The 13,977-nt window shown below is 49.4% G+C and overlaps 1 protein-coding gene across 1 annotated transcript in view; it reads left to right on the plus strand.

Annotated features, from left to right (window-relative positions):
• Positions 1 to 4,274: 4,274 nt before the first annotated feature.
• LOC119459151 (BTB/POZ domain-containing protein 6-like) overlaps positions 4,275 to 13,977 on the plus strand; it is a 34,713-nt gene continuing 25,010 nt past the window's right edge. The window contains exon 1 of the mRNA XM_049671184.1: positions 4,275 to 4,359. Within this exon, the coding sequence (XP_049527141.1) occupies positions 4,353 to 4,359 (7 nt within the window). The 5' untranslated portion in view covers positions 4,275 to 4,352. The remainder of the gene's footprint in view (positions 4,360 to 13,977) is intronic.

The raw sequence follows: 13,977 nt of genomic DNA on the forward strand, positions 1-13,977 counted from the left end.
TATGGTATCACGGGCTGATAAGAGTCTGCCAGATTACTAGCAGTTGTATTATTTTGGTACCCCCTTTTGCTTCGGGTGCGTTGTAAAGGAAAGTAATTACATGAGAGAAACGAAGCATAATGTATATAGTACATCAGCTGATTCCTCGCACTGTCAAAATCAGTGTAAATCAAAATTAAGCGGTCTTCCCAGCTGTCTTCGGCGCAGAAAGCGACCCCTAACCGTCGTCAGGCAAAACGGCGGAGAACCGCGACACGGCGCCACGACCGGCCACAGCATCTGAACCGTCGCACGTCGCTAAGCTCTCGCGCGAGAGCACGTTCGCCTTAAAGAGGATAGCGTTGGCACCAGCGAAGTATGGGTGCGATTGTGGCCGAATGGTTAGAGCGCCGGGCTCTAGTACTGCAGAGACCGAGGTACTGTCCCACCGTCGGACACGTGCTTCTTCGTATTGCCCGCCATGTGGCGCATAGCGGCAAGGGCGTTGCGCTATACTATAAGCCCGAGGGCGCGGGTTCGAATCCCGGCTGCGACGGCCGCATTTCGATTGGGGTGAAATGCAAAAACGCTCGCGCGCCGTCCATTGGGCACACATTTAAGAACCCCAGGGTGTTAAAAGTAATCACGGAGTCCCTCACTCTGGCGTGCGCCATAATCAAATCGTTGTCGTGACACGTAAAACCCCACAATAAATATAAATTCAGGGGCTTCCATTTAATAATACGAAAAATAATAATAATATTCGTATTAATAAAGGGAAGCTTTCATTACGAACCTATACGTATTGCGCCGACAAACCATATAATTATATTTACCCGATTACAATTACAAGCCCGATTATAACGAAACCGGGTGCAGCAAATTACGCACTTTTAATAACACGCAAAACTTTGCGATATTCCTGAAAATTAAATATTTTTAAAGCGAATCGATATTGTATTATTGAACTTCCGGAGCGTACAACCTCTATCATGAAGCTACCCAGAGCGGCTTCTTCCGCGTAAGTTTTCCGATTATATTTCTCTGCTGAAGATGTTCGTCCCGTATGCCGCACGACGAACCTGTCGCGGAGCATCACATCTTGCGGCAGCATAGTTGGGTTCGCTATTGAGGCGGTCGTTTGGCTGTCAGGTGACGTCGTCGATGTTGCAACCATTGGCAGCGCTCCAAAGTTACAGTCGGCTGTCAAGCTTCTGAGTGCTGCAACATAGCTGCTGATCGACTCGTCCGGCCGTTGGTCGCGTCGTTGAAACACGCACCGGCTGTAAAGCTCGGATGGCCTGGGGTCGAAGTGCCGCCGGTGAAGTGTGACTAAATCCTTGAAGTTGACTTCTCCCGGAGTCTTCGGCATGACCAGCGCGCACACAGTCTCGAAAGTGTCGGCACCACAAAGCGTAAGGAGAAGCGCCGTGTTTCTTCGCTTCGTCGCTGACGTCGTTCGCCACGAAGTAAAAGTCGAGACGCTGGATCACGATGCCCATGATTTGGCCGAGAAAGGCTCGATGGCACCATGCATTCCTTCTGTAGCCATCGCCTTAACTTCGAAAACTTATCCGCTTCGTTACTCCTTCCTCGTCGTCAGTGTTACGTACGGGGTCTGGCCCCGTCCGTGAAAGGAATGCGCATCGGTTGGTGGCCGAAGACAGACTGAGTTTATTTTCTACAAAAGACGCAGGCGAGCGCTGCAAGTGCTCGATGGGGCAAACTCTCAACCCTCGGTCCCTAGGATTCTCGCAACTCGGCTCGGGTTGGGGTCGCTTCCTGTTTGCATCTTGTCGAACGCTTACGTTCACGGTACTCGACATAGAAAACGAGAATCAAAACAAATATTTAGGTTATTACTATTCTCCAGAAACTCGGCAGCATTAGAAAATAACAACGATGTCAGCGGACTGTAACACGCGTCGTAGCCTCACATATGGATCAGGACTTTTCGTGAGGAAATTGCCATAAAAGCTGTTTTTTCAGGCTAAAACAAGGCGACAAAGCGGGCGGTCAGACGCCGCGCAACAGTCAATTCACTGCTCTGTAAGAGAGTTCAGAAAACTTGTGCATCAATTTTGTTACACGGGTTGTTGCATCAGAACATTTAGGAAAAATTGAATGTATGTCAGTCTTTTGCAACCGGCTTGATATGACGCGACAATTACAAAATATCCGCTCGGGCTGCCATCTCGATTCCAGACACGTCACGCCGCTTACGGACCCCGAAGTGTGCGCGTACGGCCACGTGGTAGTACCGGGCTCAACCTTGGCCCTTGACATTGGGAGAGAGGCTAATCTGCGGTTCTTCGTCCATAGTGAGAGCGCGGCCAAGACTGTTGGGAGCTAAGAGAGCTGAATTCGGAGAATGCTACGTAGCGGCAGTTTCCCTACCTAGGGAACTAGGGAAAGGAGAGGCTATTTAAGCGCATGTTTTGGGCCCTGCTGATTAGTCTAGAAGCTGAACCCATGCGCTGCTGAGAAGCCATCGGGGGGCGAGTGCCGTCCAGTATCGCCTGGGCCGCCTGGCCACGTCGGAACTCCGAGGAACTTGTTGACGTACGAGACGTCAAACCAGCGTCTGCAACGAAGTTCACGGTAGTTCGCCTCAAGTTAGCTCAACCTGCTTGAGAGAAGACGTCCAATCTAGACTCCCGGGAAACCCAGCCCAGCAATTCGCATCCACCTCGACAAGATCGGCCACCAGCATTCTTCGGGAAAGCTTTGTGCGTCGACTTCATGGTTTATGGACTTGCTGCTGCTGCTCGGCCACGCGTATGACATCGTTTGTTTCTTTTTGTTTTCATTGGAACTTTGCTTTAGTCAATAACTGTTAAGTGTATTCTTGTGTATGTGATCCTCGCACTGTTTCATTTTTAGATGTACTGTTAATCGCTCGTATTAATTTGTCCTTATCATTGTGTATATTAGGCTCAGGTGTGTTAGTCTGTCTTGTGTCTTTTTTATTATTGTATTTTATTAATCTGTGTGTATTTATCAGCCGATAAATATCTTGTTTTTTTGTTTACTCCCGACTCTGACTCTTTTCACTGTGCTCGCTTGCGTACGAAACGACCAACCAGCTTGTCTACCCCGTCGATTGACTTCGCGCCGACGACGAATCGGGGACAGCTGTGACAATGTGCCCTCCTTGAAAAACTGATGGTAACAACCTGCGGCCACCATGCGAAGCACGTGAACAATGAAGCCTGAATGGAAAGCTTGAAGTTAATTAGTAGTGCCTTTAATTTACTGCATGGGAACGGTTGAGGCATACGAGGTTTTAATGCATGCCATAAGTTGTGGCGTGAATTGAGAGCTTAGAAAAGTGAACCTGATCTGTACCATCTTTTGCAACATGGCAAGGGTTGAGACATACGAACGATTAGTGCGTTCTACGAATTATGGTTCTATTCTCTTCGTTTTTATTACGGTCATTTGAAGCGGCACAAGTTGAAGTGGACCATGGTTTCATAAAATACTTTTACCATAAATGTATAAGCTAGGGATTTTTCCGCCAAATTGAGGGATAACTTAGGCACAGCAGGCTGGTATCACTGCTTTCAAGGCACAGTTGGCGCTGTTTGGTCTGGCATTGTTGTTTCGCGCCAAACAGGGCAACGGTTGTACGACCTCTGCTTGTGAGACGCAATGCTGGTACGTAACCAAATAGTCGCTCTTCTGCGACTATAGGTTGGCCACATAATGCGATGACCAGATAATTATGAATGCCTCGAATCATAACGCCATCCGTCCTCCTGCGATCTGCAATGAATATCTACAGTTATTATAGTTATACTGTTTTATATAGACACAATTGGTGTGGAGCGGTACTTCTGATAGCGGCGCGAACAGCTTGCACCACAAACGTAAACCGCTGTTGCTGCCTCCGTCGGCGCGCGTCCATCAAGAACTGCAGCAGCGTACGTGGCAACGGTACCATGTTCACAAAGCGCGCCAAATGCGATAGCGAATGCGACGTAACGCTCGTCAGATGGCGCATTGGTGTTCCGGAGTTTACCGGAGTCGCCTAAAATCGTCGTTGAGCTACGTTGGGAATAGCGCCGCGCCAGGGCGCGCTCGAGTGCGTAGCTTTGGACTTCGGAGAGCGGTAACTTAGCGTACATCCTCCCTCTGTCCCTTTCTTTCCACTGCACTCTTCTTTTCTTCCTTCTTGAAAGACCAACCAATCACCATCGCCTCTCTCCGGCCGCTGCGAGACGGCGTCGCTGCGATAGGCGACGCTCATGCGGGGAAGGTTCCCGTTTCGTAGAATGCTCGTTTTAGTTTTCAGGTGCCGCCATAGCGAGTGGTTCTGCACGCCGACGCCAGTTCGTGTTACGTCTGCTGCTCCTCGCAAATCGCCGAAGATGTCATGTGAGTATTGTGCTGCCGATTCACACTTTACGCGTACCTTGATCATCTGGAACAGCGCGAAACGAGTGGAGTTAGCTGAAACACTCTAACATAGTTAGATTGGAACCGTTGTTCCAGGGAGAAAATGGATGCCTTCGAAGATATTGTCGCCGTGGCGTAACCACGAGGTGCGCTCCTCGCGTGTCGTAAGGTACGCTACTCGTCGAATCGGTTGCTGTGGGCCTCTTCGATTTTCCACTTCTGGCTACCCGCGGGTTGCCAGAGCGCCTTCGTTTTTCTTGGGTTTCTCCGCCCGCCGCACGACGCACTTGCGCCGCGCGTTCGTTTTATTCGACCTGGACGGTTCTGGCTACCCACGGGCTGCCAGAACCATGCAGTCAGGACGAGCTTGGTCTGACGAGCTTTGTCTGGCTGCTCTCTAGAACTTCTCTGACTAGCAGACGACAAAAAGAGGCGATGAGCGCTCGCCGCCTTCTTTGTGGGGACTTGACGGATTGCAACGCGTGCCCTTGAGGACTATTAGTACCTCGCTTAGCCAACGGGCTTGCGCCGAATGCTAGCGCGCGCCGCACCGGCTGACGTGGTTTTGGACTTCAGTCTTAGTGAGCGCTTGCGTACTCGTCGGCGCGGTGCGTGAATCGCTGATTGCATTTCTTCTAGCGTTGTCTTACTAGGGTGTTATAGCGCACTGTTCCGCCTTGCGAGGCGGTGCCATGCGAGCGGCGGCGAACCATTTGAAGGTTTCTTTTGTGTGTGTGCGTTTGTGTGTCCCGTGAAGGCTTCTTTCCGGCCGTGAAGCACGCCCTGCGCTCTCGATCATGCATGTTCATCGTGTTCCGCGCAAGTTGTCCGTGAAGTTGTAGACGGCGACGCTCATTCCCACAAATTGCGGTGCCTTTTCGTTTCATCTTTCTCTGGCGCTATCCCTTTTCACATCGCTCGCGTAATGCGGTGATATCCTTTTTTCAGCAGTTAGCCCATGTTCGCTCCGTCTCTCCGTCGTATGCTTGGGTGGCAGCTCGAAAGCGATGCGTTCTAACTATATGAAGACCGTTGATGTTAAACGAATGCACTGGTTAAGATGAGTAATGACCACACGAACATTAGCTTAAATACTCTCATGATCGACGAAAACTATTTTTCGTGTGAAGCTTTGGCTGCTCACAGGGGGCGTGCATTTTCATGCGCCAGCCGCAACCCAAGCTCCTTCAGCATATCAGCCGAAGCAAACTTTCTGAAATGAAAGTCAAGCATGTCGCAACGAAATTTTATGCAGAAGACGTACCCGATATCCTGCTTTTTCGTGTCTTGTCAAATGATTTCAAATGTCGCCGGTGGCCGACGTGATCGCTGCGAGCAGGCATCCTCGAGCGATCGCTTCCGCTATCAGTTGCGCACGATTTCGCGTTTGGAATCGGACGCGTCGCACACCGTTTGTTGCGCTGTGCAAAGTGAGGTGCCCAGTGCGCGTCCTGTGCCGAGTCGCGCGAAATCTCGCAAAAGTGATCGTATTCCCGAATGAAACTACACATTTTCAACCTGGCATCGCAGAAATGGGCGGACTACTAACATGCTGCTAGCATGTTTACAGCTATCCCGCGGCCAGCGCTGTCCAGGCGTTCGATTTTTCAAATTTCGGCCAGCTTCGGGTTGTCTTGGGATCCCAGCCCACGTGACTTCCTATCAGGACCGGAACTAGCTGGCTGCCGTCAGGCGGCCGGTGGGCTGCCAGAACTCCGAGAATCAAAGATGCCCGCTGGCTGACATGTTACAGCTCATGATCGGAAGGCCACGTTGCTGCGATGAATATCCGGTTGTGAGTGTTAACCTGGGCGTGTGTGGGGAAGATAATTAAGTAACAAAAGAAAATTTCAGGTTCGCGATGCAGCCATAGCTGTTGCTGTCATTGAGAAGCGCTAGTGAAGTTGGCAGAGGAAACGGTGGTGAGATTTGATATGAGATGTCTAGCGAACGAATTGCAGGAGGCTGGTGTCAGCTGGATCCTACAGCTCGTGCGGTGTGAGCCGATGGCATTCCACGCGTTGCCCGCTCATTGTCGAATGTGAGCCCTATTCCGCATCTTTACGGGCGCCGTCGATTCTTTTCACTTCTCCCGTAGTCGGGGATTTCCTCCTCCCGTTTTCGATACCATTTTACCTCCACTAGAGTGGAGGTCGAGACCCGTATATTCACTTGATACTCATTGGAGCGGGAATAATTCCCCTCACGTATCTCCGCACGAGCGCCTTGTTTTTCTTTCACAACTCTTCTGCAAGGATGGTTTGCGCCCTCCTCGCATGTGAGATACGAGGAGAGGGGTACTGAAATGCGGCACGTCGAACTACACCACGTCGCCAACCATTCGTTCCAGGCAGGCCCCGCCATTCCTATTTGATTCCCTAGACCTGTGTTCGCTACCGCGGAAGGAGTTCGTCCAGCTACGAGACCCGTCGGGCATCCATACTCCTCTGCTATGCAGCTTGGGTTGCCCACGCGTGATGCTTGGGCGCATGCTGTTGGTTGTAGGCATGGAAGAACTGTTGCGAACAAACGGAATCATAGGCCGCCCAACTCGGTCATGGGTATGCTCACTCATACTCAAACTCACTTCATAAACATGACTGATAGCGCCGTAATCTCCGAGTAGACATGAGTAAGAGTGCCAGTGTTTGAGTGTGTGCGGACGCGAGTGTGCGTGTCGGTGAGTGTGAGTATGTGAGTATTCACGGGAGTACTGGCCGGTGTGAGTGGACACGTGTATGGATGTGAGCGGGTGTCGGTGAGAATGAGTTGACGTATAAAGCTTATAAACGTGGCTAACATAGTCTGTGTAAATGTTAGTTAGAACGTGTGTTCCTGTAAGTGTGAGTCTGTGTGAGTGTGAACCTGAGAGTACCACGCAGTGAGTGACTGGACGCATAAGCAGGTGCTAGTAGAGCAAGTAGGAACGGAAGTTACTCTGAGCAGTGAGTAGGCGTGAGTATTAGTGTAAATACGTACTCGTAAGCGTAAATGGCCTCTAGTACGAACGAGTGAGTGCGAGCGAATGTGAGTGCCCTTGAGTACCTACAAATGAGACTGAACATGACTGGGAACCAATGGCGGTGTGTGTGTGTGTGTGTGTGTGTGTGTGTGTGTGTGTGTGTGTGTGTGTGTGCGTGCGTGCGTGCGTGCGTGCGTGCGTATGTGTGTGAGTACCCTTGACCATAGGTCGGCACACTCACTCATGAGTACATTTACCCACTCATTTCAAAGGCTGGAGTAGAGTGTGAGGGAGTAACGAAGGGCGTGAGTGGACCTCAGTATCAACGTGAATGCGTATCTGTTGGTGATAATGAGTATAAACGGTAGTGGATACAGTACGTGTGAGTGGACGTGAATATGAACGTTACTGAATACGTTTGCATTAGCGTGTGTTGATGTATGAACCTGAGTGACCATAGTCGAGTTTGAGTAGATGTGAGGGTAAACGTGATTGAGTACGTCTTGGTGCGTGTGGACGTGTGTATGAACGGTAGTGATTACCTTTGTATGAGTTTGAGTATATACTCTTTTCGCGGAGCAGTTTGCTCTAGAGGAACGAGATGGCGCTTTCGGCGACGCACCGCAAGTTGCCTCAGCGAAAGTTACGCCGCGTGGCAACCCAAGCAGTCGAAAAAAAAACCCAATAACATTACTGCTTCTGTCTTTCGATGAGCTGTCGGAAATGCAACTGGGTGTTCGCTAACGATCTGTGCTCCATCGATGCTGCAAAACGTGGAACGGTAGAGGGAAGACGTGTGCAGTAGTCGGCTCCAAAAATAGTGACTGGCATGGTAAGGAATGGAATGAATCTGTGTGCCCAAGTTCACGGACCGCCGCTGCACAAGGACTGGACTGCCGTGTTGTCGGCCCTTCGCGATGCACGATATTTCTTCAGGATAAAGAACAAAACAAAAAATCACTCATCCGCGTGCGCTGTATCACTAACCTCCAAATAAAGGACTTCAACATCGGAACGTCGGCAAGAGTGTACCACTCGTTACACAGTGACGAAGTCCTAGTAAGTTTCTCGCATGCAATATACACACGTCCACCCCAAGTCGCACGCAAACTTACGTCCACTCAATCGCCAACGTGTAAGGAATAAGTGAATGGGCGTACTCTTGAATCGATGCTGCTAAGCATGAGTGACTGGGAATGCACACGAATATTCAAAGGTGGACGTTTCGTGACGGCCCACTGACAGAGTATGCGAGCGACTAGCGATAATACGTGTTTGCTACAGACTATTACAAGGTGCAGAACATAAACGTTCCATGTCGGGGGAAGAGGTAAATAAAGCTTCAATGGCTAAAGGCTATGGTAATGGCTATGGCATGGTAATGGTAATGGGTATGGCAATGGCTATGGTAAATAAAGCTTCAAATAAAGCTTTAAATGGCTCAGAGCTTGGCGCAATAATGGGTAAAGGAGGGTAATGATGGGCAGATAGAACAGACACTCCGAAGCGCGATTGAAACAGTCGAACAATACCTAGAGGGAACCGGAAAAATCATAATTATTATTGTACAGGCCGACTCGCAGGGGCCGTAAACCAAAGAGCTACAGGGGGCAGACAATCTAGAAACGGACATAGAATTGAAGACTGCCGATGATAAACCCATATCTAAGGTTGATAAAATCAGTTTTGGGACCGCTCATTGAAGCAAAAGGCAACAATGGAGAAACCATTAGGAAGCTGGAAGGGACGTACAGTATCTCAAGTTATGAGGTTGATCAAAAGGATAGCCAATAGACACAGTGGAATGAAGGAAGGAAACATGATCAGACTGGTACAGGCGTTCGTTATCAGCAGGATCGTATACGTCGTACCCTACCTTAGATTGTACGCTGCAGAAAAATTTAAATTAGAATGCCTCATTAGGAAAGTTTATAAAAAAAGCCGTAGGACTACCAATCAGCACTAGTACCGACAGGCTATTAGAATTAGGCCTGCACAACACAATAGACGAGCTCATAGAGGCGCAGCGGATAGTGCAGTACGAACGCCTTTCCAAGACCAACACAGGAAGAGACATACTAAAAAGACTAGTTATTGGGTACCATACTCAACACGGAACCAAAGTGGACATCCCGAATGGTGTCAGGGATACGATAACCGTTCCCCCATTACCAAAGAACATGCATCCCGTGTACCATAAAGGCAGAAGAGAAAGCAGAGCAGTGGTCATACGAAAGAAATTTGGGAATAGTAAAGACGCAGTATTTGTAGACGCTGCTAGATACAAACACAGGCGCGGCTTTACAGCCGTAGTAATTGATCACGAAAAGAAGTGCAAAACATGCGTTACGCCAAGCACAGTAAGCATCGAGACTGCGAGATCGCTATTGCGCTAGCACTATCACAGACGGAAGCGGACGTAATAGTCAGTGACTCTCAGGCGGCAGTACAAAATTTCGCTAATGGCCGAATTTCTCCTGAAGCGCTACGAATCCTAATGGCTGGTACCGAAAGTCAAGAAAAGAATCTTTATTTAATATGGACACCCGCTCACACCTCCACCTCGCCAGGAGACAGCAATAATAATAAGACGGCGCATGACGTGGCTTGAGGGCTTACGGACCGAGTCACGGCCGATAATAGGGCCGGAACCTTAGCGTCTCCCGAGAACGAGGATGGAGAGGAGTGGGAATGGAAGGATCGTATGACAAGATTTAATGACATCACACAACACTACAAATTGCAAAGGTGCATTTTCGCACCACCTCATCAAAAGCTCAGCAAAAATCAGTCTTTCGAATGGCGGCAATTACAGACCAGAACTTATGCGAACCCGGCGATCTCACACCTCATTTACCCAGACATGTGCAAGACAGAGAAATGCAAAAACTGTAGTTCTAGAGCCAATCTGGAACATATGCTATGGGAATGTCGAGGCATAACAAACAATAATGGGCATGCAGCTTCTCGCGATCGCCTCTGCGTGCGCTGGGAGACTGTGTTGCGCAGCTCTGCCCTTGACGATCAACTTTGGGCTGTCCAGCGGGCCGAGGAAGCCGCCAGGGCTCAAGAGCTCCTGGCCGTCACCTAGGTGGGACCATTTGCCCGTCCCACAAACTCGCAGAGCCTTTAAATAAAGTTCTTTGACTGACTGACTTGGCGCAATAATTACACAAGTCAACACAGCACGGGTAACAATTCTCTTGCATTCGCTGTAAATGCCACGTGAGCTCAAATAAATTCAGTACGCCTTAGTCGAAACCGAGCATGCTCATTCTTTGTATATTTATATTCTTGTGTTGTACGTGCCAAAACGGCGATATGATAATGAGGCACGCCGTAGTGGGGGACTCCGGATTAATTTTGACCCACTGGGTGCACGTTCTTCAACGTGCACCCAATGCACCGTACACGCGTTTTTGCATTTAACCCACGTCGAAATGCCGCAGCCGCGGCCGGGATTTGGTCTCGCGTCCTTGGGCTTAGCAGCGCAACACCGAAGTCACTGCTTCACCCCGGAGAGTATGCGCATTGTTTACAGCGTATTTTAGATTGTAGACGTAATTATCAGTAATTATAAAATAACAGTTATCTTGCGTATACCTAACTTGAATAGACAACTTATTTACGCAGTTTTTTTAGATAGTAATCCATGGTGTCTGTTTTTCCCAGCGTGAAAGAAGCCCGCGAACACACGCAATATTGCTGCGCGGGACTGGCCGCTCGAGGCACTTTGCGTGTATTCTCGAGATTCTTTCACGGTCGGAAAAAAACTTTTATGTAGCACGTATTAAGCAACAGAAAGCTGTATCTGGAGTTCTCATGTTCTACAATTTTATCATTGACACTTTTCATCTAAATATAATATTTGAGAAGTTGATTAATTAATTAAGACTACTTATGTCATTACGTGGAATGCAAAAAGTAGCCGTTTCGCCCGAAAGGCGAAGCATCAACTTGGACACTTTCGCTTACTAACACAACAGGCATGGTATCAGCGCGCACAAGCACATATGAATAGATCCAGGGGCGTAGCCAGAAATTTTTTTCGGGGGGGGGGGGGGGGTTCATCGGCCCGACCGGGGGGGGGGGGGGAGGCAAGCGTCTTCTTTCCACTACGTGACGTGATCGATAATCAGTATCGGTAGTTTAAGCCCACTCTATGCATGTATATCAAAGACATGGGACCCCCCCCCTCCCCCCCCCCCCCCCTCGCGTGTGTGTGTGGCACTGTGTGCTTGTGAAGAAATTAAGTAAAAAGTAATGTAAGCTCACTAAAATACAGTAAGTACGACAGGTACAGTGGACGTTTGGAGCAACCGTCTCTCATCGCGCCACTGAATGGACCAGTCTTCGAAAACGCATCATTGAGACGACCCGCCCAATCGGAGAAGACATCATTAATTGTTAATCTCCGTTAAGCGTAGATGGTGTCGTCCTCGTCGGGGCGAAGTGCGTTTCACAGGTCAAGGACGGCTATACATGTGAAAATGCACGTGTTACCAGGCTATACCTACTCCCATAGCAATAGCTTGTTCGCTGCGTCTTTGCGCTAGAAAACTTAAATACGCGCAAAAACGAGTAATGCTTTTTTTTTTTTTACGAAGCTTTCGTCGCCTTGCATTTCCTGCGGCAAGTGCATGGGCCGCTGTGTCTTCCGCTGTGTGCGAGCGTGCAGCCGTCATTTGCCTTTACGTCAACAGATTCAGAATTGTACAGAATATTTCACCGCACTGCATAGTTATGGCATGTGTACGCATCTTAAGTAGTGCGTGCGAGTCATTTCTGCTTCACTTAGGCCGGTGCAAACAGGAAGTGGCCTTGTACCTCACAGAATCTCGACTGATTGGTGTACTAGTGATGCAGGAATGAACTCCGGTCTTGTTCAGTGCATAGTGCACATAATCAATTTCTCAGGACGCGTGAACTCCGACGAGAACTGTCAGCGCCTGCAACAACAGTTTACTTACGCTGTACTGCGCACAGCAGTAATCCATGCTTGTCGGCTGTCTGTTTCGTGCATTCTGTTGCGAGTCGGTGGAATTTCACTGCTGGCATCAACCCTTTCGTGTGTACATTGCTGGTTTGGGATTCCACAACACAACAGCAACTACCAGCCTTTCGTAATTGCTGGTTTGGGATTCAGCAACACAACAGTAGCTACCAGCCTTCCGTAGGGGCGCAATCGCAAACGAGAGACGTTTTGCGCTGCAGACTATGGCTACGTTGACATTTGGGAAGCGGCAAGCGGGTGGAGAGGCCAAAGCGGCCGGAAAATCTTTTCCGCGCATGTCCAAGTTCACATTTGTTTTGCTACCACCGCGGCCGCGCTGCCGCTTTCGTCCACATCCATCTAGTCTGCGTACGTTTGTCGGCGTGGTGGCGCTCATTATCGCATTATTTCGAGCGGTATGTTCATTCACTGACCCACCCGTCATCAAAAGTGATCATCTTGCGCAATTTCGCGTGTCATCTGCGACCTTCGGTAAGTTCCTCGTTGGCGTTCTGTAATTCTCACACGGGCGCGGTAGCGCTGTGTCACAGGTTGCTGCCTATAGGCGTGATTATATTTCTTTAATAGCTTTTATTTACAAGTTGTAATAACATTTCATCATTTCGTATTATTTTCGGCGCCTCCAGGAGACGAAAGCGGCAACGGGAACACCAAAGCTAAAACCCGGGCTGGCCCTTGTGTTGAGGCTCGCCGAAGCCTGCGCGTCCTACGTGAGACCTACGCTCCCAATCTATCGTCGCGACGAGAAAAGCACCCTGCGACTTCTGCAACATACCGTGCACGTGCGAGGAGAATTATGGAGCGCCAACGAGGAATCTGCCTAACTATTGTCTTCCATGGAAGTGGAAGAAGAAATGGCTTTTATACTTCTACCTACTTGTTTTCTAGAAATCGACAATGAATAAACGGAAGACAAGAAAACCTCGGAAACGGCACTGGTGGGTTCGCCTGGCTTTGCAAAAGTGTAAGAAGTTGGGTCACGCCAAGGCTTCGTTGCCGCAACTCCTGTCGCGCGACGTTGAATACTATCGCGAGTATTGCTGACAGTACGTTTGAGTGCCACTCTTGTCGTAGAGGAAGGGGTGGTTCTTGATCGCGTCGATCAGCATTACAGCCTACACTTTTGGTGCCATGTTCAATGTTACGACAGGAAGTTTATATGCTAGTGTAGCTTCCGGTCGAGCAGAACGACTTTCCGCCGCGTTTCCGCTTCGCCATGGCGAAAAAATCGGTCCGAGACCAATTTGGCTCGCCGCCTGTTTTTCTGCCTGCTTTGCCGCCTAGGCGGGCGGATTTTTGCAAGATTTTGCCGCTTCCGACAGCTTCGAGACCAAGTTCCTACGCGAACGCGGCCTAACCGGCACCTGAAGGGAAGCGGCGGAAATGTATACCGGAAATTTCGACCACCTGGGGTCTTTAACGTGCACCTAAATCTAAGTAAACGGCCTCGAGCATTTTCGCCTTCATCTAAAATGCGGCTGCCGCATTTGTTGCTTCATTTGTTGCGCATTTGTTGCGGATTTGTTGTTTCAGAATGCGGACGCCACATTCGCGCCCAAAACCTCACAGAGTGTCAAGGCCTTGACAAACACCGTGACAGTTTTTTTCCATATGCAGACAT

The sequence above is a fragment of the Dermacentor silvarum genome, chromosome 7 (assembly GCF_013339745.2).
Source record: "Dermacentor silvarum isolate Dsil-2018 chromosome 7, BIME_Dsil_1.4, whole genome shotgun sequence".
NCBI classification, from domain to species: domain Eukaryota; kingdom Metazoa; phylum Arthropoda; class Arachnida; order Ixodida; family Ixodidae; genus Dermacentor; species Dermacentor silvarum.